This window comes from Neodiprion virginianus, chromosome 4 (genome assembly GCF_021901495.1).
Source record: "Neodiprion virginianus isolate iyNeoVirg1 chromosome 4, iyNeoVirg1.1, whole genome shotgun sequence".
Taxonomy (NCBI): Eukaryota; Metazoa; Arthropoda; class Insecta; order Hymenoptera; family Diprionidae; genus Neodiprion; species Neodiprion virginianus.
The window spans coordinates 3,328,918-3,351,831 of NC_060880.1; the positions used below are offsets into that span (position 1 = coordinate 3,328,918).

At 40.2% G+C, this 22,914-nt stretch overlaps 3 protein-coding genes across 3 annotated transcripts in view; all 3 read right to left on the minus strand.

Annotated features, from left to right (window-relative positions):
- LOC124302016 (uncharacterized) overlaps window positions 1–6,994 on the minus strand; it is a 66,078-nt gene extending 59,084 nt beyond the window's left edge. Inside the window, exon 1 of the mRNA XM_046757754.1 lies at window positions 6,929–6,994. Within this exon, the coding sequence (XP_046613710.1) occupies window positions 6,929–6,975 (47 nt within the window). The 5' untranslated portion in view covers window positions 6,976–6,994. The remainder of the gene's footprint in view (window positions 1–6,928) is intronic.
- A 1,802-nt stretch (window positions 6,995–8,796) lies between these two features.
- LOC124302263 (tubulin--tyrosine ligase-like protein 12) lies at window positions 8,797–11,257 on the minus strand. The gene has a single exon (XM_046758212.1). It carries the CDS (start codon window positions 10,922–10,924, stop codon window positions 9,074–9,076), a length of 1,851 nt encoding a protein of 616 aa, XP_046614168.1. The 5' UTR covers window positions 10,925–11,257; the 3' UTR covers window positions 8,797–9,073.
- Window positions 11,258–11,442: 185 nt separating this feature from the next.
- On the minus strand, window positions 11,443–19,013 carry LOC124302261 (uncharacterized). The gene is made up of 8 exons (XM_046758211.1): window positions 18,835–19,013; window positions 18,432–18,628; window positions 18,173–18,364; window positions 17,826–18,086; window positions 17,547–17,600; window positions 11,938–17,462; window positions 11,723–11,845; window positions 11,443–11,642 (listed from the first exon to the last, which is right to left on the minus strand). The coding sequence occupies exons 1-8, from the start codon at window positions 18,852–18,854 to the stop codon at window positions 11,577–11,579; spliced, it is 6,438 nt and encodes a 2,145-aa protein (XP_046614167.1). The 5' UTR covers window positions 18,855–19,013; the 3' UTR covers window positions 11,443–11,576.
- Window positions 19,014–22,914: the final 3,901 nt, after the last annotated feature.

The following is a 22,914-nucleotide window of genomic DNA, read 5'->3' on the forward strand; positions in this document are numbered from 1 at the left end:
AGGGGTTAGCCTTCTTTTTTTTTTGACCAGAAAACTTTTCGTCTCAGAATTGATTCGTATGACTCTTTTCCGACCAATTGGACCCCAAGGAACTTAGAAAACGCAGCAAAAGGAGCGCGGGATCAACGGGAGAGAAGATACGAGGAAGAAAGCACCTGCTGAAAAATGTCGAAATTTCAGGTTTTCGTTTTTTGGCTGTAACTTTCGATGCGTTGATCGCAGCGTATTGGGACTGCGCCCAATCGATTTCTCTCGCAAAATTACGTCGGAATAGTGCCACAATTAATTTATTCCAGCACTTTTGAAAATCGCGAAAATTTTCGCCAAAAATACAAAGGGGTTAACCTTCCTTTTTTTTTTGACCAAAAAATTTTTCGTCTCAGAATTGATTCGTATGACTTTTTCCCGACCAATTGGACCCCAAAGAACTCAGAAAACGCAGCAAAAGGAGCGTGGGATCAACGGGAGAGAAGATAAGAGGAAAAAAGCACCTGCTGAAAAATGTCGAAATTTCAGGTTTTCGTTTTTTGGCTGTAACTCTCGATGCGTTGATCGCAGCGTATTGGGACTGCGCCCAATCGATTTCTCTCGCAAAATTACGTCGGAATAGTGCAGGAAAAAATTTATTCCAGCACTTTTCAAAATCGCGAAAATTTTCGCCAAAAATGCAAAGGGGTTAGCCTTCTTTTTTTTTTGACCAAAAAACTTTTCGTCTCAGAATTGATTCGCATGACTCTTTCCCGACCAATTGGACCCCAAGGAACTCAGAAAACGCAGCAAAAGTAGCCTGGGATCAACAGCGATGAAGTTACGATGGAAAAAGCACCAGCTGAAAAATGTCGTAAACTCAGGTTCTCGTTTTTCGGCTCTAACTCTTCATACGTTGCTCGCAGCGTATTGGGACTGCGCCCAATCGATTTCTCTCGCAAAATTACGTCGGAATAGTGCCACAATTAATTGATTCCAGCACTTTTGAGAATCGCGAAAATTTTCGCCAAAAATACAAAGGGGTTAACCTTCCATTTTTTTTTGACCAAAAAATTTTTCGTCTCAGAATTGATTCGTATGACTCTTTCCCGACCAATTGGACCCCAAGGAACTCAGAAAACGCAGCAAAAGGAGCGTGGAATCAACGGGAGAGAAGATCCGAGGAAAAAAGCACCTGCTGAAAAATGTCGAAATTTCAGGTTTTCGTTTTTTGGCTGTAACTTTCGATGCGTTGATCGCAGCGTATTGGGACTGCGCCCAATCGATTTCTCTCGCAAAATTACGTCGGAATAGTGCCACAATTAATTTATTCCAGCACTTTTAAAAATCGCGAAAATTTTCGCCAAAAATGCAAAGGGGTTAACCTTCCTTTTTTTTTTGACCAAAAAACTTTTCGTCTCAGAATAGATTCGTATGACTTTTTCCCGACGTATTGGACCCCAAGGAACTCAGAAAACGCAGCAAAAGGAGCGTGGGATCAACGGGAGAGAAGATACGAGGAAAGAAGCACCTGCTGAAAAATGTCGAAATTTCAGGTTTTCGTTTTTTGGCTGTAACTTTCGATGCGTTGATCGCAGCGTATTGGGACTGCGCCCAATCGATTTCTCTCGCAAAATTACGTCGGAATAGTGCACGAAAGAATTTATTCCAGCACTTTTCAAAATCGCGAAAATTTTCGCCAAAAATGCAAAGGGGTTAGCCTTCTTTTTTTTTTGACCAGAAATCTTCTCGTCTCAGAATTGATTCGTATGACTCTTTCCCGACCAATTGGACCCCAAGGAACCTAGAAAACGCAGCAAAAGGAGCGCGGGATCAACGGGAGAGAAGATACGAGGAAGAAAGCACCTGCTGGAAAATGTCGAAATTTCAGGTTTTCGTTTTTTGGCTGTAACTTTCGATGCGTTGATCGCAGCGTATTGGGACTGCGCCCAATCGATTTCTCTCGCAAAATTACGTCGGAATAGTGCCACAATTAATTTATTCCAGCACTTTTGAAAATCGCGAAATTTTCGCCAAAAATACAAAGGGGTTCACCTTCCTTTTTTTTTTGACCAAAAAATTTTTCGTCTCAGAATTGATTCGTATGACTTTTTCCCGACCAATTGGACCCCAAAGAACTCAGAAAACGCAGCAAAAGGAGCGTGGGATCAACGGGAGAGAAGATAAGAGGAAAAAAGCACCTGCTGAAAAATGTCGAAATTTCAGGTTTTCGTTTTTTGGCTGTAACTTTCGATGCGTTGATCGCAGCGTATTGGGACTGCGCCCAATCGATTTCTCTCGCAAAATTACGTCGGAATAGTGCACGAAAGAATTTATTCCAGCACTTTTCAAAATCGCGAAAATTTTCGCCAAAAATGCAAAGGGGTTAGCCTTCTTTTTTTTTTGACCAGAAATCTTTTCGTCTCAGAATTGATTTGCATGACTCTTTCCCGACCAATTGGACCCCAAGGAACTCAGAAAACGCAGCAAAAGTAGCCTGGGATCAACAGCGATGAAGTTACGATGGAAAAAGCACCAGCTGAAAAATGTCGTAAACTCAGGTTCTCGTTTTTCGGCTCTAACTCTTCATACGTTGCTCGCAGCGTATTGGGACTGCGCCCAATCGATTTCTCTCGCAAAATTACGTCGGAATAGTGCCACAATTAATTGATTCCAGCACTTTTGAGAATCGCGAAAATTTTCGCCAAAAATACAAAGGGGTTAACCTTCCTTTTTTTTTTGACCAAAAAATTTTTCGTCTCAGAATTGATTCGTATGACTTTTTCCCGACCAATTGGACCCCAAAGAACTCAGAAAACGCAGCAAAAGGAGCGTGGGATCAACGGGAGAGAAGATACGAAGAAAAAAGCACCTGCTGAAAAATGTCGAAATTTCAGGTTTTCGTTTTTGGGCTGTAACTTTCGACGCGTTGATCGCAGCGTATTGGGACTGCGCCCAATCGATTTCTCTCGCAAAATTACGTCGGAATATTGCCACAATTAATTTATTTCAGCACTTTGAAAAATCGCGAAAATTTTCGCCAAAAATACAAAGGGGTTAACCTTCCTTTTTTTTTGACCAAAAAATTTTTCGTCTCAGAATTGATTCGTGTGACTTTTTCCCGACCAATTGGACCCCAAGGAACTCAGAAAACGCAGCAAAAGGAGCGTGGGATCAACGGGAGAGAAGATACGAGGAAAAAAGCACCTGCTGAAAAATGTCGAAATTTCAGGTTTTCGTTTTTTGGCTGTAACTTTCGATGCGTTGATCGCAGCGTATTGGGACTGCGCCCAATCGATTTCTCTCGCAAAATTACGTCGGAATAGTCCCACAATTAATTGATTCCAGCACTTTTGAGAATCGCGAAAATTTTCGCCGAAAATACAAAGGGGTTAACCTTCCTTTTTTTTTGACCAAAAAATTTTTTGTCTCAGAATTGATTCGTATGACTCTTTCCCGACCAATTGGACTCCAAGGAACTCAGAAAACGCAGCAAAAGTAGCCTGGGATCAACAGCGATGAAGTTACGATGGAAAAAGCACCGGCTGAAAAATGTCGAAAACTCAGGTTCTCGTTTTCTGGCTCTAACTCTTGATACGTTGCTCGCAGCGTATTGGGGCTGCGCTCAATCGTTTTTTCCAGCAAAATTACGTCGGAATAGTGCACGAAAGAATTTATTCCAGCACTTTCGAAAATCGCGAAAATTTTCGCCAAAAATGCAAAGGGGTTAGCCTTACTTTTTTGCCAAATTTTTTACCGGAGATTTTTCGTCTCAGATTCGATTAGCATGCTAATAATTTGACTTATCGCACCCCCAGGAACTCAGAAAACCCACCAAACTGCGTATTTAACCAAGACTTCATACCAGGTGCAGTCAAAATCGTCAAAATTCGTGTTCAAATTTTGAAGGGTTTGAAACCTGAGTGTCTGCTGGTTCAGCCCTTTAGGCTCTTCGGAGACGGAGGATTACAAGAACGACATGTAGTAGATTGCACGATCATCAGTTGAACAATCGCGAAAGAAATTCAGAGATATTCAATAATTTTTTTATTCATTTATTGATTTTAGATGTCGTTACATAAAATAGTACAGGAGTCAATGCTATACATATCGCATTCTGCAGAGCTGCATTGCACCTGTTTGCAGGTCGGAACTGAATCTATACTCACAAACTACAATAATATCTACCTTATTTAAAATGTCGGATGTTTTATTTGAGTCAACGTATATTGCACTTTCCTATGTGGTACAATTGTCAGATATGCCATGTACTGTTGAATTATCTCTCCGCACTGCTAATCGTTTTCTAGTTAAATACTATCTTTTAACTTATGAAATTACTGTACACTGACATTTGAACAGTTGTATTGGAATTAAGGACTATTAAATAATCTAAAACTGTTCACTCGTAGCCAAAGTTTTGATTCTCCTCTCCCAGATCCACAAAAATCTGGTACGTATTTAATTCCTGTTGGTCGTTTCTTCTGTTTTGTTGACTGCAGTGAGGCGAGAGTTCCATTCTGTGCCTCCGGTTCCGCAATTCGCATTGCATACCATTTCCTTGTACCTTCAAATGTACTTTCACATCTCGCAATCACCTTACCCTAAAATTCATTTTACGTAAATCACTGAGCGAGTGTTCAGCCTTATCTTTATTCATACATTTCTTCCTAATCCAATCTTGCTGCATTCCCACATTACGCATGTTCAACCATTTATATACAAGAATTGTACATCAGCCGACGCGGTTACTTCAGGCTGTTGTCTTCATTACGAATAATACGTTTCGGAAAAACTCCAGCTCCATAAATTTAGTATCTTTGTCTACCACAGCGGGTTAGTCGTTCCGTGATTATAACAGTCAGATATTGTTTCGTCACGTGAAATTAAGATTTTCTCAACCAGTAAAGCCTGCTTACCATAACACCATTATAAACTGCCTCACTTTGAACCCCGAGGTTAGAAGCGCCAGCGGTACAGTTATTTCGAGTACACGACACTTTCTGACTTTTCGTTTTATTCACGACAAAGCCAAGGTTTACGACTGTGGAAGTAATTCGCATGGTGTACTCAACTTTATATCTTCGGTCATACGTTTAACACAATTTTGGAAGTATAATTCGAATAACAATTACATTTCGTTGTTTTTATTTTCTGTAGACTGTAAGATTACGTCTTATCGTGAGAGTCAATGGACGAAGACTTTTTCTTTAATTAGATTAATTGATGCAGCTAGAACGATTATTTCCAATCACGAATAATTACGAAATTGAGCATTCCTTGTTATGAACGGTATTATTCCGCGCATTGTCGATGCCTCAGATTCCAATGTTTCACATAAAATTGCAACGATCAGCCAAGAATATAAATATTACGGTTACGAAACTGTATTTACAAAATATTCACTTCGAACACAGTCGCATAATCAAGATGGCCGCTTTCGCACTTTGCACCTGCGCCTGCAATTTTTTTTTAAGAACAGTACAGCTTGCAGTATTTGCCTTTCAACGAGCATGATTACAAAATCAAGAAAATGATGGCAAGAGTAGATGGCAATTCTTTGCCTCCGATGAAAATTCGAAAAGCTAAAAATTTGGCGTGCAAAGTGTAACTCACGTGGTTGTAAATGTGTTGCCTATGATCAGGCACTTAAAGTTCCCTAAATTATACAATTCGGGACATTAATGAGTGGAATAAAGTTGAATGAGAGCCTTAAGCGCCACGATCAGCGTGTGCTGGATATATACTTACCCATGTATATTACAGGGCTTTGACTATAGGTTACGGGCGCTGTGGAGATTTGTATATTTGGACTTGGTCGTTTGTGTCTAGTCGGTGTCACGGTGACAGTCGCGTCGCTGAACTCTTAGGGACTAGGGCTGTTTTTCTAGAACGGATGTCGCTTGTCGTTCGTGTTGGAGTCGTTAAGCTGTCGAGTCGTGTGTCATCGCGGCTTCGCTATATGCCCTGGTCCCTTAAGGTACTCGCTGTGTACAAGACATTGCGCCACGCTAAGAAGCGTGACTTTTTCTCCCCCAGTAAGTTTGCCTCCAACCCCTGAGACTTTCTACACAAGGAGAGAATTTATTCGATTACAAAGTATATAATCCTTTCAAACAAGAAATAGCGCGTCTTATTGTTACCTGGAAAGTAATTACTGGTAAAACTAAGGAAAACAACATTTCTATCGCTTTACACTAATTGTCAATTGTAGTTAGTCTAAATCTCTCTCTCTCTCTCTCTCCAAATTACTACGCACGTTAATTATCATGCAACTGTTAATAACTCGCAAAAAACAGTTCAACAATATATTCAACGATTATAATCGCATTTAGTATTCTTATGGATGTATTGCAATTTTTGCGTAAAATTTTTAAGATTTCAAATCGCGACTAACGATTAAGTTAAATGATATGGAAGAAAAACTCCAACTGTGCCCAATATTCTTCATGGCTATTTGAATTTATTTCAATTCTAAACCTTCGAAAGATATTCAGATCAGTAGATGATGTCGTTTCTATTCATTCTAAAATTTGTTTCCATTACCTTTAACAGGTATGATAATTTCAATTCGAAAATACGAATTCTATCGCAGCTAGGAGAGTCAATTAATGTAATAAACGAAAACCTCTAAAGAGTACTGAAGAAAAACATGCGGGGGTTCCCCGCTACTCGACTAACTCCCGTTCCACGGCTGGAAAAACTCTTTCTTTTCTACCGGAGGTACTTCCGGTCCCCGTACTTCTTCCACGACCTCAACGCGGCTCTCGGCGCCAGGCGCATTTACCACATAGCAGCCGTTGCCTATATATAGGAACTGATCCGCGGCGTTCCTTCGGGGTTATACAGTCCGTCAACCTTGCGCAAATTGACCGAAAATAAGCCATAAGCTCCGCTGGTACGAACCAATAAAAAATCTAACGCTTTAACTAATAAACTCGGAAAAAGGAACAGAACCTACCTCTCGGAGATGGGCCGGATCCGAACGGCGACCTTGATGTTCGCCATGGTGATCGAGGGCTAGCGATCAACCTTGAAGTTGGACCGATGAGCCCTGAAGAATCTGAGACTTCGTCTCAGAGGCGGGAAGCCCGATGGAAGCAATTACACCACGAGTAGTCATGTCACTTTAATTTCATCGGGAGGGGAAAAAACAGTTCGGAGAAAGACACGTAGCGCGATACCAGCATAAAGAAAGCAGCGAAACGACACTGGGACCAGAAAATTACGTCTGCGTCGACCGGGTGCACGTGCGGCACTAAGGCGATGAAAATACTCACAACCCGTCTCCAGACCAGAACCAACCCAGGCTTGGCTTTCAGGCGAGATGCAGACGCTGATGCTGCACCACCCGGACCGGTAGAATGGATGCAAGAACCGCCAGTCACTCAGTTTGCAGGAATTAAGCTTATGCAAAGACGTGGTAAAAAAGTTACAACTAATTAGACCGACGCTGAACTCACGCATTTACCTGCGGCTCTCTGATCGAAATCTGGTCAGAAATATTTCCTAGGACCGTGTAGTTTGAACAATTTATAGTTCTTAGAGGTGCTGAGAGAACACAAAACCAATGTTTGATTATAATCAGACTGCTGAAAAGTGCAATTTTTCGGTTTCAATGATCGTGAATAAGTTGCATCGATGAAGATCCAAAGCTTCTGCAAGCTCGCTTTTAGTAATTCATGATATATTATAGTTGTAGATTACAGAACTAGATGAATCGCAATTTTTCAGCAAAGAATTTTCACGAAAATTGGAACATTTCGTATTACTTCATCCAAAATTGTAGTTTTACATGCGTAGTTTTTTGCAAAGAATTGTCAATTTTTGTTAAAAATTCTAGTAGCTTGTAGATTATTTACTGAAAAAATACAAATTTTCACTAGCAAATATGCGTATTTACAATTTTACGAAATGACCCAATTTCCCTTACCCAATACGTAGAAAATTGTATAAATCACATTCGCCAGGCAAGCTTAGTTAATTCTAATGAATTTCAATTAAGTAATCAAGATGTAACGCTACGTGGAAAGTAATCGGCACACGGAGCATGGGCTTGAAATGATAATAATTGATAAGAATAGGAGCGGCTGTCCGTACACGTGAACATTAACACGAGTCATAATGATGCTGGATAAACGCTGGCCACCCTGAAATCACAGTGAGCAGCTCAACTCCGTGCTTCTAATTGGGCCCCGTTACATTAGACAGCATAGAGCTTACCCGCGGTCCTTTGAAGTGCTTAGTTATTTTTAGTCTTTAGGGAGAGGTGCTTTATTCTTCGGTCCTTTTGTCCTTCGGATTACCGAGGGCAAGTGCACCGCGTACAGAAGGGTTCCCTGATTTATGCTTTTTTGTTGCGCTTAAAACCCTCCGGCCGGGTGCTCCGTGTGAATAAAAGCTTTAAAGAATCAAGAATATTAAGATGTGATTGAGATTTTTTGAAAAAAGAACTCTAGGCACTGTAAAAGTAGATATTACGTAATCATGATTGATCAAGAAGATATGAGAGCGAAATGAAACGCGATGCTGTGATCCAGCTGTCGATCCTTTGATCCGACCGAATGAACGAGTCGCTCGTATCTCTGCAGACATATCTTGATATTTCTCCGGATAACTGATACTGACAAGAGTGATAAATTTAAAATGATAGTGAAATTGAGCAGACTGCTACTGTTGAAAGCGTCGTATTTTTATCTCTGTATCCCTTCCTGCCGGATTGTGGTTTACACAGGGATACGTTAGTGCATATTAAAATTATTAATTGCAGGATAAAGTAGCATATTTTGATACAGGAGTTAAACTACACGTCTTCCATATCCATACGATTTATTAACGTAGGTACAGTTGTTATACTCGTGTACAAAATATGAATACACGTTTGATCGTTAGGCACGAAATGAATTAAAGTGTTAAAAAGTCATTCTTACAACATTTTTCAATTAATCCAAAACTGACAATTAATTATGACAAAAATGTCGCAAGGCAATTATATACAAAGTAAATTAATGACTGGAAAAATAGTAACGATATTAAATATTCAGTACATTTGAACACTGAAGGTATCGAATATTGGTAATGAAAATAAGCGATACGATAATCAGGTTTACAGCTTGTGGAAAACAGTCGGGTTTTCAACGTCCAAGAATAGAAGTTTGAATATATCGTTGTAGAAATTTGGATAATAATCGCAAGCCCTTTTACAATCTGGCGTAAAATTAACTTCTAATAATACTGGGTTGATCTCTTTGTCCCTCCATTCCAACATTATGTCAGCAGCGTAAAGTGCCCTACTTTGCAAATTGTGGGCAATTCCGCGAGGCGGTTTTTCCGCAACCGCAGCCTGAAAGACCTTTTTCAACATTGAGAGGATCTTTTTCTCCACGTCGTTTCGCCAAGAAAATTTGGGATACTGTTTTTTCCATTCGTGAATAAAATCAGCACACTTTACATGATGCAGAGACGTATTGTCGTTGACGTAGTTCATTACTGTGAAGTGCTGCTCGTACTGATCAAAATTATTGAGGGCGAATTCTTTGTTCGCAAATCTGAGGAAAAAATTTGAATAAACGTACACGGTCAATGGTTGGACGTACTTCAATAATACTACGTATCTGACGTCGAATTTAACTCTTCCTATTTCAGGTCGGGAGTATAAAACTGGATCCGATATATACTTTTGGGCTATTTTTGGACCGGTGCTGGGAAGCCGCAATATCTGATACAAGTTATTCGTTATATGAGTGTCCAGACCCCTGGCCAAATTCCAAGGCTTACAGATCCAGTGATTGTCCAGTCCCTTGGCTTGTCTCCTTTCGAAGTAAGAAACGAACTTGACTAATTCAGTTCTCAAGTTATAAGTAGTCGGCAACCATATCGGATAAGTTTCAAGTGTATCAAAGTCGCACTTCTTGGCGTCTGCCTGTCTTCTGCAGACAACGCACAGCAGGTCCTTGATAGTAATAACATTTTCGAACGGAAATTGGTTAACAAATACATTAGGAGCATCGGTGCTAAGCTCGTTGTACTCTTTGAAGTGAGAAGTGAGCCATAAAACATTGGCGTCTTGCTCACTGTCCACTATCTCGAACAAAGGATTGGTCAGAAACTCTTTGACAAGATTGTACTGTGAATAGACCCTGATTCTTTCTCCTGGGTTTAGCTGAGGCGCAGTATTGACCTCCGCCAGAGTCTCCCTGACATGTCCTTCGAGGAAATAATCATCGCCAGGTTCTATATGAGTGAAATCCTCGTCAACGAAGCTATCGTCCTTCCGCCACGGTAGAAGCAGGGCACGTTTAGTGATCGAATCGTTAGTCTGTCCCTCGACGAAATCTCTGGTGACCTCTTCATCCGGTTCCACATCCCTAAGCGGATATAAAAGCGTGTAAGTAACACCTTCTGGAACGTGGAGAAATGGAACAGTGCGAAAATTGGGTTGATCAGAATGGTTGATGGCAGATCCAACCTCGTCCATGATGTACCAAACGGGCATGCGGTCTTCGACACTGGCTGCGTCTCGCAGAGCATAGGTTTGATTGTATCGCCACATCTCACGCAGGACGTATTCCGTCTTTTCTTCGTTATTGACAGACTCGTCTGCATCCAGGCCCATCAGAGTACACATTCGATCCAGCAAACCAGGAACTTGAAGCAGATTCTGTCTGGCTGAGTCGGTACTATAAGTCCACGCATGATCGATCAGGTAAATGTTCTCCGGATTATTAGCCGAAACGGTGCTCTCCGAGGACACGAACAACTTCCAGACCGGCTCTGTCGGAGGTCGCTCAATTTCCTCGTAGTCGATTCTCGCCAGCTGAAATATCATCCCAGAGTCGAAGACCTGGCCTTTCAGCTTCTTGAACAATATTTCCCAGAATACTTCCGGTACTCCTGAAGATTGTAGCTGGGGTCGGTGGATCTGTAGAAATGTGTGATACAGACCAATGCCATCCATGACTTGGCTTTACCTTATTTTCTTTCCTTGATTAGGTTCTTTTTATTTTTAACGAAGTATGGATGGTGGTGGAACTCAGTGGTTAGGGTGTGTCTTCATTTAGGACTGTTTACACTCTTTACCCGGTTTGAAAAACACCTTAACTAGTTTCTATTTCTGCTGTATTTTTACCGGCCTCAAGCGCGCTAGGTAATGTAATGATAACACCCAGCTGCCGGCTGAAAATATCACGTGACTTCGCGTCGTCTGTTAAGCTCACGTGCTTTTAGATATACGAATAACACATACTAACAGTGGAGTAGAATCGTCCGTTTGCGAGACGCGCGCAATTTGAAAATGGATTTCCGTTGGTGAATTCAAACGTCGATTTATGGAACAGGAGAATTTAATTTTGAATTTGAAAACACGTTTTAAGCCTCAGGAGTATTTTTGTTATTGGTATAAAATAATAGACGTATTTTCGTTGTTGTTTAACACCGTTCGGGGTTCCGCTTTAACTCTTCTTTTCCAAATTATTGTTCTTATATTCTAAGTTTATATAATATATAGATATATACATTTGTACAAAAGTAACAGGATTATTGCTTCTGTTAAAAATTAGTCCGCGTATTCACATTCCCAAGTTCCATACGCACAATCAATTAATTACGTATCAATTTTTGTAGTGCACACTCGACGAGGGTGTCATGTTGTTGGGGAACTGAGCTGATTCAGAAACCTGGAAATAAAAGAGTCGGTATTAGAACCAAGAGGGTAAAGGAAGAGCCAAGAGATATGTCTCAAAAGGTAATCTTATACCTGGGGAACATGGCCCAGCGAATTAGAGTAGTTTGATCTTTGAGTATAATTTGACGTGTGGCCAGTTGGCTGCGTTAAACCAGGCAGCATACTATTTGGCGGTTTATACCCTGCAACCTGAACCTAAAAAACAGGGAAAATGTAACGCTGAACGAGTGAAACTGAGCAAATATAAATAAGCAAGTGAATGAGGAATCTCTCTATTGATTGCATACCTTGTCATTGATCTCGGGAAAGATTGTGCTCAAGTTGAAATTGGTAAGGCTAGTGCCAGACGGATGTGCCATAACCATGGGACTGTTGGAGGTGGTTCCTCTTGCGGTATTCGAATTCATTGGTAATTCACCAGAGCCAATAGCGTTCTGGTTCCCAGGCATTGGCAATCCAGGCAAATTAGTATTCACAGCTTTTGGGTATATATTTGCTTGGGGTGGATTTTGGTACAAGTTAGCGTGCGACAAGAATGAGGGGTGATAATCCTCCAGCGGTGAATTAATTCCAGGCATTGGAAACTCTATATTCTGTGTTATTTCCGGTTTTCGTTTGCTTCTTTTGGGAGTAGAATACGACCGTTTATCGCAGTTCTGATGCTTGCTTGTATAGTGCTGGGACTTTAGGGTGTTAGAAGCGGAGGCATTTGGCAGTAGGAATGAATTTGGTTCCAAGTAGTCCGAATTCTCGTGCAGAGGCATCATGTAGCTAGACGGCGTATTTGATATACTAGTTATGAAATTAGTTGTTGGATAAATGTTTGCGTTCGAAGAATAAGCATACGAGTTGAAGTTCTGATTAGTTTGACCATAATTACTGCCATCATCGGCATTTGAGAAGTAATTAATCGGCATCATAGTGTCAGTGGGTAATGCGCCTGAGAATTTATTTTGAGCATAGTTCGGAGTGAACTTTATAGACGCGTGTTTATCCTGCTGATTATCGTCCTGCACGTTCGTGTTGGTCCCGATTAATGCCTCAGCTGTATAATTACTCTTGCAATTTCGATTCCTCCAGTGAGCATCGTTCTGATGATACTTTTGCTGATAATTTTGCTCGGAGAAAGTTTGAACGCTAGATTTTGGATCTTCGTGATGCAGTTGATCGCTCGGTCCTTGCTTTCTAATGTCCAATTGGCGTTTACCGTTACCGCGAGGACTCGTGCTCTTTCTTTGATGTTTTCTAGCTTGCTGAGATTTCTCAGCCTTCTCGTGCTCTACCAGCTGACTCACGGACAAAAAGGTTCCCTGTGGCACCTGCTGCCCGTTTTGAGGATTCAATATAGTATGGAATTCACGAGTAGCATTCGACTCCTTCTCTTTCAGCAGATCTTTATTGTGTTCGGTTGGAAGCCTGGCTGGCATCTGCCCAAAAAGGAAATTTTGCTTCTCAGGTATATTTGTACCCAACGCTAAATCACCTACCAAAGTTGGCAGCGTAGATGGTACGATATGCTGATCGATAGGTTTAACGGTCTGGGTCTGCTCTGGAACGTGCGTATTTTTATTAGGTGACCATGAGAAGGGTTGATCTTCCGAATAAAAAGTGTCAACCTTCCTTGGTTCGTTTTGCAAGACGGGTATGTTAGGAAAGCTGTGAGTTACGTCGTAGTTGTTGTAAAACTGATTGGTAGCACCTTGATTGTAGCTCGTATTTTGGGCAAACAAATTGTTCTGACAATATTCAAGCTCTTTTCCTATTGGTGGCAAAATTATATCCGATATATTGGTGTTGTGTTTTATTTCTGGTGTCATCATCCAATTAACTGGAGGCCGGATTTGCTGTGCTTTCGACTTATTACCATTCTGACTCTGCTTGTAAATTGAATTTGTTTGTTCCAATGGGGCAGGAACAGCATGGCTCTGACCAGCTGGCTGATATTTTTGATTCTGCTGGGGTTTTTCTGTGTACTTAAAGTTGGCCCCAGTGTAGTTTTCGGTAGAGTACTTCACTTGAGGCATGGTGTCTGGAACATTAAATAATACTTGCGGATTATAACTAGGCATCGGATAGTTTGACTTCTCCTGTTTGTTAGGTATCGTTTGATGTTTCGCCTGTTGTTCCATGTTAGCATAAATGGACTGCATAGAATTATTTTCGATCGTGTACTTAGCTTTTGTTTTATTCTCGTTACTAAATTTGTAATCCGCAGACGGATTTTGATTCTGCTTCTGCAGAGCCAATGTTGTTTGAATGTTCTGAGACTTTGGTTGATCGATGAATGGCTGTTTTTGCGCCTGAACCATCGGCTTGTTTCCCAATTTGTTCACGTTCAATCCAGCGTCATTTGAAAACTCAGGCAGCATGTTAGTAAAGCCAACATTCTCCTTATGCAGTGGAACGTAGCCAAAATTTTCGCATATCGTTTTATTCTCTGTAGTATCAGCTGGTACTTGACCCTGTTCATAATGCATTGTATTATTATTCCCTCCGGCAGGAGAAAACGTTGTCCATGACAATATACTAAAGTTTGATGAATTGTGCGCAACCGTTGTCGTTGATTTCATATTATTATCCGTAACAGTGCTTTGCTCGTAGTTCGACGCTACAACCATAGAATTTTGTGGGTAATGAACCGTATTTTCCAAAATTAGTTTCCCACTAGACACAGTCGGAACCATGCTGCCAGTAATTTTCTTCGAATCCTTACTGTAAGGCATGTAAGTCTGAGTAGTTGAGTGTTTATCTTGGAACATCACTGCATTCGAATTACCCTGAACTGTTTGATTTTGCGGATTGACCACGTTGTTATCTTTGGTGAATGAAAAATTTTGTCCAAAGTTTTCTGTCTCAACTTTTTTTGTGTGATAGGTCTCGTGTCTGTGATCTTGATTTTGTTGTTTCGATCGTAGAGAGTCGCTCAAGTTTTGAGTTTGATCTGTGCTCGTAGCAACATGCGATTCTTTGTTATGAACAGGGTAATTTATGTGCAGATTTTGAGAGGACGTATGATTTTTAGGCATAACGTGACACTGCGTCAACGTTTGCGAAACATTTGTAATTCCGCACACATTACCCAGCGAATTCTGGGGTGTTTTATGAACGGAACTGGTAAACGTTGGCGGAGTATATTGGGGTAGTTCCATATTCCTACTCAGATTGGTATAATTTGGTATGAAATTTTGCGTCGCCGTATATTGCGGACGTAAATCGTATTTTGACCGAGAAACAGGAATCGAGGTATGAGATTCCGCAGGCACTTGAAATCTCGAATTAATTCCTTCGGCCAAATTAGTCGAAGAATCCGACACAGAACTAGCGCTAGCTACAACAGGTACAATGATATTTTGTGTATTCTTTGTCACAGATCTATTATGGTGAACGACAGGGGAAGATTGAATTTGAGCAGGTGCGCAAGTTGTTATCGCCGATGCAGCACTGTAGGAAACTGTCGTTGAAGTCGGGGATGTATATGCAAAGGTGTTATTCATCTCGACAGGAGTTGTTAAAGATAACGGTATCGATGTCTGGACGATTTTATACTGCTCCTTAACATTCTCGGTGCGTATAATTTTCGGCATTGACTTTGGCAGCTCAACTTCCATCGATTGAGGCGTTCTCTTATCATGCGTCTCCAAATTTCCGCCAAGATTCTGACTCTCTTTAACATCAGGTTGTTCATTAGTAATTTTTGACGAATTCCCCACCTCCTTGTTATTCTCAGTCATCGACTTTTGCATGGTGCTTGTTGCCTGCTGAGATACGACATGCGAACTCACAATTTTCTTCTCACCCTCTATGACTTCATGTTGTGCATTAGTTGCGCCTTCTTTCAACACAATAGCCGCACTCGTCTTGAGCTTGAAGCTATTAGGCTCCATGGCACCGATTTGCAAAAGCATCGGTGGTGTCTGACTACGATCTTTAAAGTCTTCTTTCATTTCTTCTTCCAGCACTTCAGTCTTTCCGTTTAGACTCGAAACGAGAGGAAAAGCCATCAGAAATGCCGCAGTTGGAGATATAGATTCTGGATGATGAGAACTTGATGGAACTTGCAATGACGCGAATATGTCGTTAGACAAGTCCGAGTGCAGCGCTTCCGTTCTACTGATTGGAATGAAACTATTGTCAGCACTGTATGACAGGGATTTTAGTCCCTCGTCTTTAGCAAAACTACCAATTTTATTTGCTTGCAAGTTGTCGTCCTCGTTTAACAGAGCTGCGTTGATGGACTTGGGAATTGAATTTGCTTCTGGTTTCAAGGTCGTCGTAGTGTTGGTATCAAGATTCAATATAATTTTGCTAGCTTCTAGAGTCGGGATGCTTTCAACCATATCTGGTCTCTTAACATTCGCTTGAAGTAGACTATCGAATCTGGTACCAAGATTGCAGACAGACTTCACATTTTCAGAAACTGTTTCTTCTTTTTCAGCTCCTTTCCTTTCACTCCCTTCGCATCCAGTTGATGATATCGCGACAGCGGATCCAGACGCCCCTACATTTGTTGGCGATACTTCGAGCTTTTCATTCCTCGTCGCAGAAGAATCTGTAGATACCGTCATTCCTTCAGAGAATCTGGTCGCCGCTATAACATCGTTCAAACTGGGCATCGGGCAATTCCGGGTTGAAATTTGCGCTTCTCCTAAGCTTGCAGCATTCAATGAATCTGTTGATTTTATGATTGCACTATCAGCTTCTTTCAAAGCGGTTAACGAGCCTGAATTTGAGCAGGCTGATAAAACGCTGGGTTCAGCTGTTTCTAAAGTACTGGAATTTTCATTGGTGGAAGACAATGGGAGATATTCATGTTTACTAGAATTATTCGGTGATTCGCTATTTGTATTTAAATTAGATTTATTAGTGTGGATTTCAAATGTAGGCGTGTCATCTTTTGCAAGTCCATCGGTCATTTCAGTGCCTATTTTTTGTACAACATGTTGAAGACTCTCAATAGATTCACAAGTAGAAACTGAGTTGTTCACTTGTGAATTCTTAGTTTGCATGTTATTTTCGTCTTGGCTCATATCGTCGGAACCATCTACGCTTTTTAATTTCTTACTATCAGGCTCATCTTGGTTCGTAGATTTCGTATTCAAAATACGTTTCAACGGAATTGATCCAGACAATTCTTTGTTGGTGTTAGTAGAATTGTGATTTTTCGTATTCGCCTTCGAAGTTTCCTCAACGTTAACGGATTTACTAGAACTTTGCTGGTTTTTAGCACCCTTGGCAGCATTTTTGATCTTCGTTTTCGCTTCTGCATCTTTCCGATTTACGACATCCTTAGATCTGTCTGATTTCTCTTTGTGAACGGCTGGAATAGGAACCTTATAAGTCATCGTTGTTTTCGTAATTTCTTTGCCCTTGGGTAAAATGCTTTTTCTTCCACTGATTTTCGTTGCATGAATTATGCTCTTAACGTTCGAAACCCAATCTTGGGAACTAACGATGATGTTGGTTTGAATGCTGGGAACAGGATTCAACGTAACTTTTTGAACGGCATTGATAAGAGTCTGATTACACACAGGAATGACTGAATTATGAGCAGGATTTGGTAGATGTTGCATAACGATCATTTGATTTGGTTGCGCATTGCTCAAAATAATCGGATTCGTCGATTGCGATTGACCGTTGACAATTATGTTTGATGCCAGTGGAGTTATGGGTGTTACAACCGGCATTATTTTTCCGCGAGACAGTATGAGCGTTCCAGAAGTTATGTTCGCTACAGGTTGATTGATAATTTTGTTCTGCTGGTTCGTCTTGGTTTTTCTTTTCACCGTTTTGTGTGAACCTACTTTTTTTGCTCCTGTAACAGATAAAAACTACTGCTACACCATATACAAAATTTTGTCCCTAATATGAAAGCATGATTTAAACAAACTATACTTACCAGAATTATTGTTACGACGCTTCGGAGGAGTATTATTAGCCTCTGTACTCTGACCTAATGAGAGACGAATAGAGTAAAAAAGAATGATTGGGCAAGTCTGAAAATTATTCAATGTAATGTTCTTTTTAATAATCTTAAAAATTCATTTTTTTTTTATAATCCGCCTTTACATCCGTCCCGTGAATCACAGTCTGACCAAGCGATAATATATCAGGTGATTGGACATTGATATGTAGAATCAACTCCCGTAATTCTCTCATCATCGTCATACCTACTCACTTGAACTGGTGGTGGCAGGAACGTTCGTTTTTGGTCCCCCATCTGGAGCGTCACTGTCCACCTCATCATCGGCCCGTTTACTATCCTTGTTAGAGGTATTCAAACGATTCTCTTGATCCTCAATTTTATGATCAGTATTTTTTGATGCCGCATTATCGTTTGATGCAATTTTCGACTTTGACTGGGATGAAACGATAGATTTCCGTTTAGAAGGCACTTTGTTTCTGGCAATTTTTTCTTTCTTTTTCTTGGAGCGTTTTTCTGTAAGAAAAACGACAAACAGAGATCAAAAATATCTTCAATTTTCATTCTGAAATTCACGACAAATGTAGTAAAAGATTACTCACTTTCTTCTACCCTTGGAAAAAGTTTCTCAATGTCCTCGGCACCAATTCTGTTCACCCATTTGAACGCCGATACCTTTTCGATGGCCGGCTCAGCTGGAATAGATATCCCAGCCTCTTTCAGCAACGTGGAAAGCAGTTGGGTGCGTGAAAATAGTTGAGTGACAAGTTTTTTCAGACGCACGAGCTCCTCTTCTACGAGAAAGTAAACAAGAACAAATTAAAGAGATGAGAAGACCCAAAGCTATAACCGTCGACTCACTGTGTACGTCCGAGGCATGAGCGTGAAACAATTCCTCCATCCGCCCATGAAGTTCTTTTATATATTTTGCCGCGTGAGTTAGAATATCGACTTTGTTCCGTTTCCTGCCATCCTGATGAGGCGGCAAAAGATCGCCAAGTGTTTTGAAGTAAGTGTTCATACGCTCTCTCCTGTCCCTCTCCCATGTTCTCGCCTTGCTGATTTTGCCGATGATGCGTATGAAAAAAAATGACACCAATAATGCTCAATTACCGTTTGTGAATCGAGTGAATGATACCGTTGAAAATTTGTGGTGGGCGAATTTTTAACGAAAGTTTCCAACTTGCATAAAGTTCGTAATTATCCAGCCGAAGAATTGATGCCAAAGTGTTTTGAGGTTAGGCGAATAGTAAATACAACTTACGTGTTCTCCTTTCTTGGCATAATTCAACTACCTCGCTATCATTATATCTACCAATCAACCTTCACCGTTTAAAATATCATTTCTATCGATTATTTTTTGGCGAGACATTGTTCCGGGGCTGGTTTGGGTTGATCATGTCGCATGTATTGACATTTTCTTCCGTTTCTTTTCTGCTCCTCTCGATATGCCGGGATCTACCTTACCGACTTTATTCTCGGATTGCATTAATCGAGGTGTCGAGCAATGGCGCTGAAACTGTTAATTCAAATTTCAGCTTGACTGGTGCTGCTCCTTAACAATGAATAACGAACTAACATTCTTTTTAAATTAAACCTGCGATATTCGAGTTATATAACGCGTTGGACATTGTCCGGTGAGACTAAAAGAACGTGATTCGAGTCTTTACGCGAATCGTTGAACCTTGCAACATATTCATAACAACGTTTAGTGAAAATTGAGCAATTCAAATTAGAATTCAAACGAGTACAATATTACTATACTGCGATAATTATTTATTCCTACTCTTCGTTGAATCAAATTTTCTTCCCAAACTCCGTGTCAACGGATCAATTTTCGAATGGAAAATTCAACGGCCTTAACAAACCGTGTTCTTCAATTTACCGAGAATCACTGTTAAATTGGATAAATGCAAGCATCCAATTATACAGATTGGTTGAGATAAATTCTTCCTCGTTCAATTATAGTACATGGCATATGCTACAATGTTGCACATCGACGACTTCGCTTTCTGCACACAGTCAACGGCAAACTATTCCATTTCTCTCTCTCTCTCACTCGCTCTCTCTCTCTCTCTCTCTCTCTCTTTTTACATCTCATGCGATAAACAACATGCGGAAGTTTGCGAATGCAGCTGTATTAAAAACAAAGCGATTAATCGTGTATGCGAAACGCATATAATCGAGATGGTGAATCACAAATACAATTGCAATTACATGCGTTGTACAAGTACAAAGAAGCTGATACTTTGCAAGTCCGAATGAGAAAACATAAAAATAAAAAAACGGCGGCATAAATATTCATCAACAAATATTACGCGCAAAATACAGAAATATTATCCGTGCCTAAAACTGTTAATATATTGAATATACACAATCTCGTAGCCGTATACCGATATTGCAAAATAAAAAACAAATCACATTGTCAGCGTTCCACAAGCAGTAATAATAAACTTCTTCGATACGATACTAACGCGGTTTATCCATTTTTAATTTTTATTTTTTTGCTCTCTCTTTAGTAATTCTCGTTCTTGTTTCAGCTTTTTTCGCACATCGCGCACCGCATGCGATAAATTCGTCCGACGGAGGGAATAACGGGAATGCGAATATCATATATACGGCTTATATATATGTATATATATAAGATATAATGTACGTATTCGTGTATAAAAGCTAAGAGCAATTAATCAAACGTTGTGAAATTGCAGGCACAACGTGCGCATACATATTCTACATTATTGTTGTACAGTTATGCATAATTGTGACAAAAACGTAGTCGTGTGTGTTATAATAAATTAATTTAGACGAGGAACGCGTTTCAGAATTTGCTAAAAAATCAATTTCGCCTCGTTGTTCGTTGGTCAATTCGCGTGTTTTTTTCTCCAATTGAGAAATCTCCGTAAACTTTTTACTTTCGCAAGTGTGACGACCGTTCGAATCCGCACACACACACACACACACACACACCGATACGTACAGGATTATAACATTGTGTGTTGTGTAGGTATAATATGCACGAATGTACATTAAACTGGAGGCTCGGCATTCTCAAGGCTTCCATCGGCAGCCTTTTTGTCATGCTAAACGCATATTCCATTTATTCTTTGCGAGTAGGAGTTAATTTTATTGTAAACACTCTGACAGTGAAATATGCGCCCCGCAGCGTTGCCAAATCTATACTTACATGCAACTTTCGTATATGTTGCATATACATACACCTGCTTATGGTTCTCACCACACGAACGAATTCGTCGAGGAGAAAGGAGAGAAGAAGAAGTAGAAAAAGAAAAAGAAGACGAAGAAGAAGAAGAAGAAGAAGAAGAAGATACGATCTTTTATTTTATTTCCTCGAACCAGCTTGCGAGAATTTTATTACTCGGTAGCTGTATTATATACCTGTATATATTTATATATATATATATATATATATATATATATATATATATATATACGCAACTCTCCGTCCTCCGAACAAGCTAGTAATCAAGATGCAAATTAACTTCGACGCGAATATAATCACACCCGATCGATGCTGGAACGGAATTCTGAGAGAAGGATGATAGAGAAGGTTTAAACTTGTGATCGAGATCGAGCGATCATCGGTTGCCACTGTAATCGTCGTATTTTTCACGCACATGCAATTATTATCCATGTTCCAGTGTCGTCGGGGCAGCGTTTTTGCGAAATGAAATTGCATTATTGATAAACGAATTATCACGTCGTTCGACTGGTTTTCTGTCATACGCAGTGGACACGTATCGCTGATGCGTGTCGTGTATCACGTATCACACGATTATCTTTGTTCGGATCAATGAATCGTCTCCCGTTTATAGAGAGAGTCTCGCTTTTCCATCGCGGACTCTGTTTGAAATAAAAATAGCCAACTGCACACTGTCGGCTGTTGACGAACACGCTGGCTGCATCGGGCAAAGTGCGGAGGCAGCGTAGGCTACAAAGTACGACTTTTGTATACGTAAAAAACGAGATATTTCAACGTGTTATTCATTATTATTTTCTTTTTCTTTCTTCGTCAATCTTTTCACGTTGAATCGGTGTCGGCCGATTTATTCGTACCGTTTGCGTTTCAGATCGTCGCGTATGTACCTATACGCTGATCAATTATAGAATATCGAATCGAATCGAATCATCTGTTAGGTGGAAAATCTTTGACGTAGGTGTATTAAATTTTCATTAATATATTTTTATATTCTTAATATTGAAACACAAAATTTCTACCTCGATCGCGTATTTATATCCCAAGGAATTATAATGAAAATACTTGCATGAATTTTTTATCACCGAAGACGTTAATTTTATAAAACTGAACGTACTCGACTTTGTAAAACGAAGAAAGAAATCACCTGCGGCTATTAATACGCGCGTGTCGTGCAGGTGCAAATATAACTCGGTGGGAAATCGATGAAAAATATTCAGCATTTTCGTACGTAGTACAGGTATAGTAAATTAACGTGTTCTCGATATGTTGTAAAATAATAATCACTGGATTTCACTTTTTTTGTTTCCTTTTTTTTTCGTTCTTTCTTTTTCACGTAACTACACATTGACCGTTCGTTCCCAATATTTTATTGCTCGATTTGGAAAATGAGAGATAACGAAAAGAGTTTACGTGTCCACACAAAAAGAGGGAAAAGAATAGAAGTAAAAAACAAAAAAAAAAAAAAAATACACAACGTTAACGCGACGATGTCATGCCACACAACCAGATACCAATTAATCTTCGCAGGTAGTTACGTTATACCTATAAATGCAGAGAACGCATTACCGGAGGGTTGACTAATTAGCTGATAATTAAACGGCGTCTATTAATCATAGGGATGTATTCAAGCGTAGGAATGGAAATTCATTAGAAAATACGCGAGTGCCAGAGACAATGTTTTCCAACTTTTTATTTATTTATTTTCATCTATTTGTTTGTTGTTTTTTTTTTCGTTTATTTTTGTTTTATTCTCAAATCGCACTTAAAGCCCTTTCATGTAACTTCCCTCTTTAATTCTACGCCTCCCGAGAGAGCTGGTGGAAAATATTCAGGGGCGTAGCTTGTACGTATTCATTATATTATTTGAGATTGCGCTTCCGGCGACGGAAACACGCGCACGCGTTCTTATCTCGCATAGCACAGACGCTCCGTCGACACACTGCACACCTCAACGTACGTCTGAAAACATACGAAGTATGCCTATAATGTCATGTATATGGACGTAATAATGTCCGTCTGTGTGTTTTTCTACGTGGTTTTACAGTTGGCGTTTCTAATCTTGTACAATGAAACAACGATACAAAAATTGTTGCAATACTCGTGTCGTACGTAGACGTTCGTAGAGTC

Bases quoted from the DNA above. Each gene is read 5' to 3' on its own strand.
- LOC124302263 (XM_046758212.1), bottom strand. From the start codon at position 10,924: ATGGATGGCATTGGTCTGTATCACACATTTCTACAGATCCACCGACCC.
- LOC124302261 (XM_046758211.1), bottom strand. From the start codon at position 18,854: ATGCCAAGAAAGGAGAACAC. The intron at 17,463-17,546 runs GTAAGTATAGTT...TATCTGTTACAG, and splicing joins GCGTCGTAACAATAATTCTG to GAGCAAAAAAAGTAGGTTCA. The intron at 11,846-11,937 runs GTATGCAATCAA...CCTGTTTTTTAG, and splicing joins TTCCCGAGATCAATGACAAG to GTTCAGGTTGCAGGGTATAA.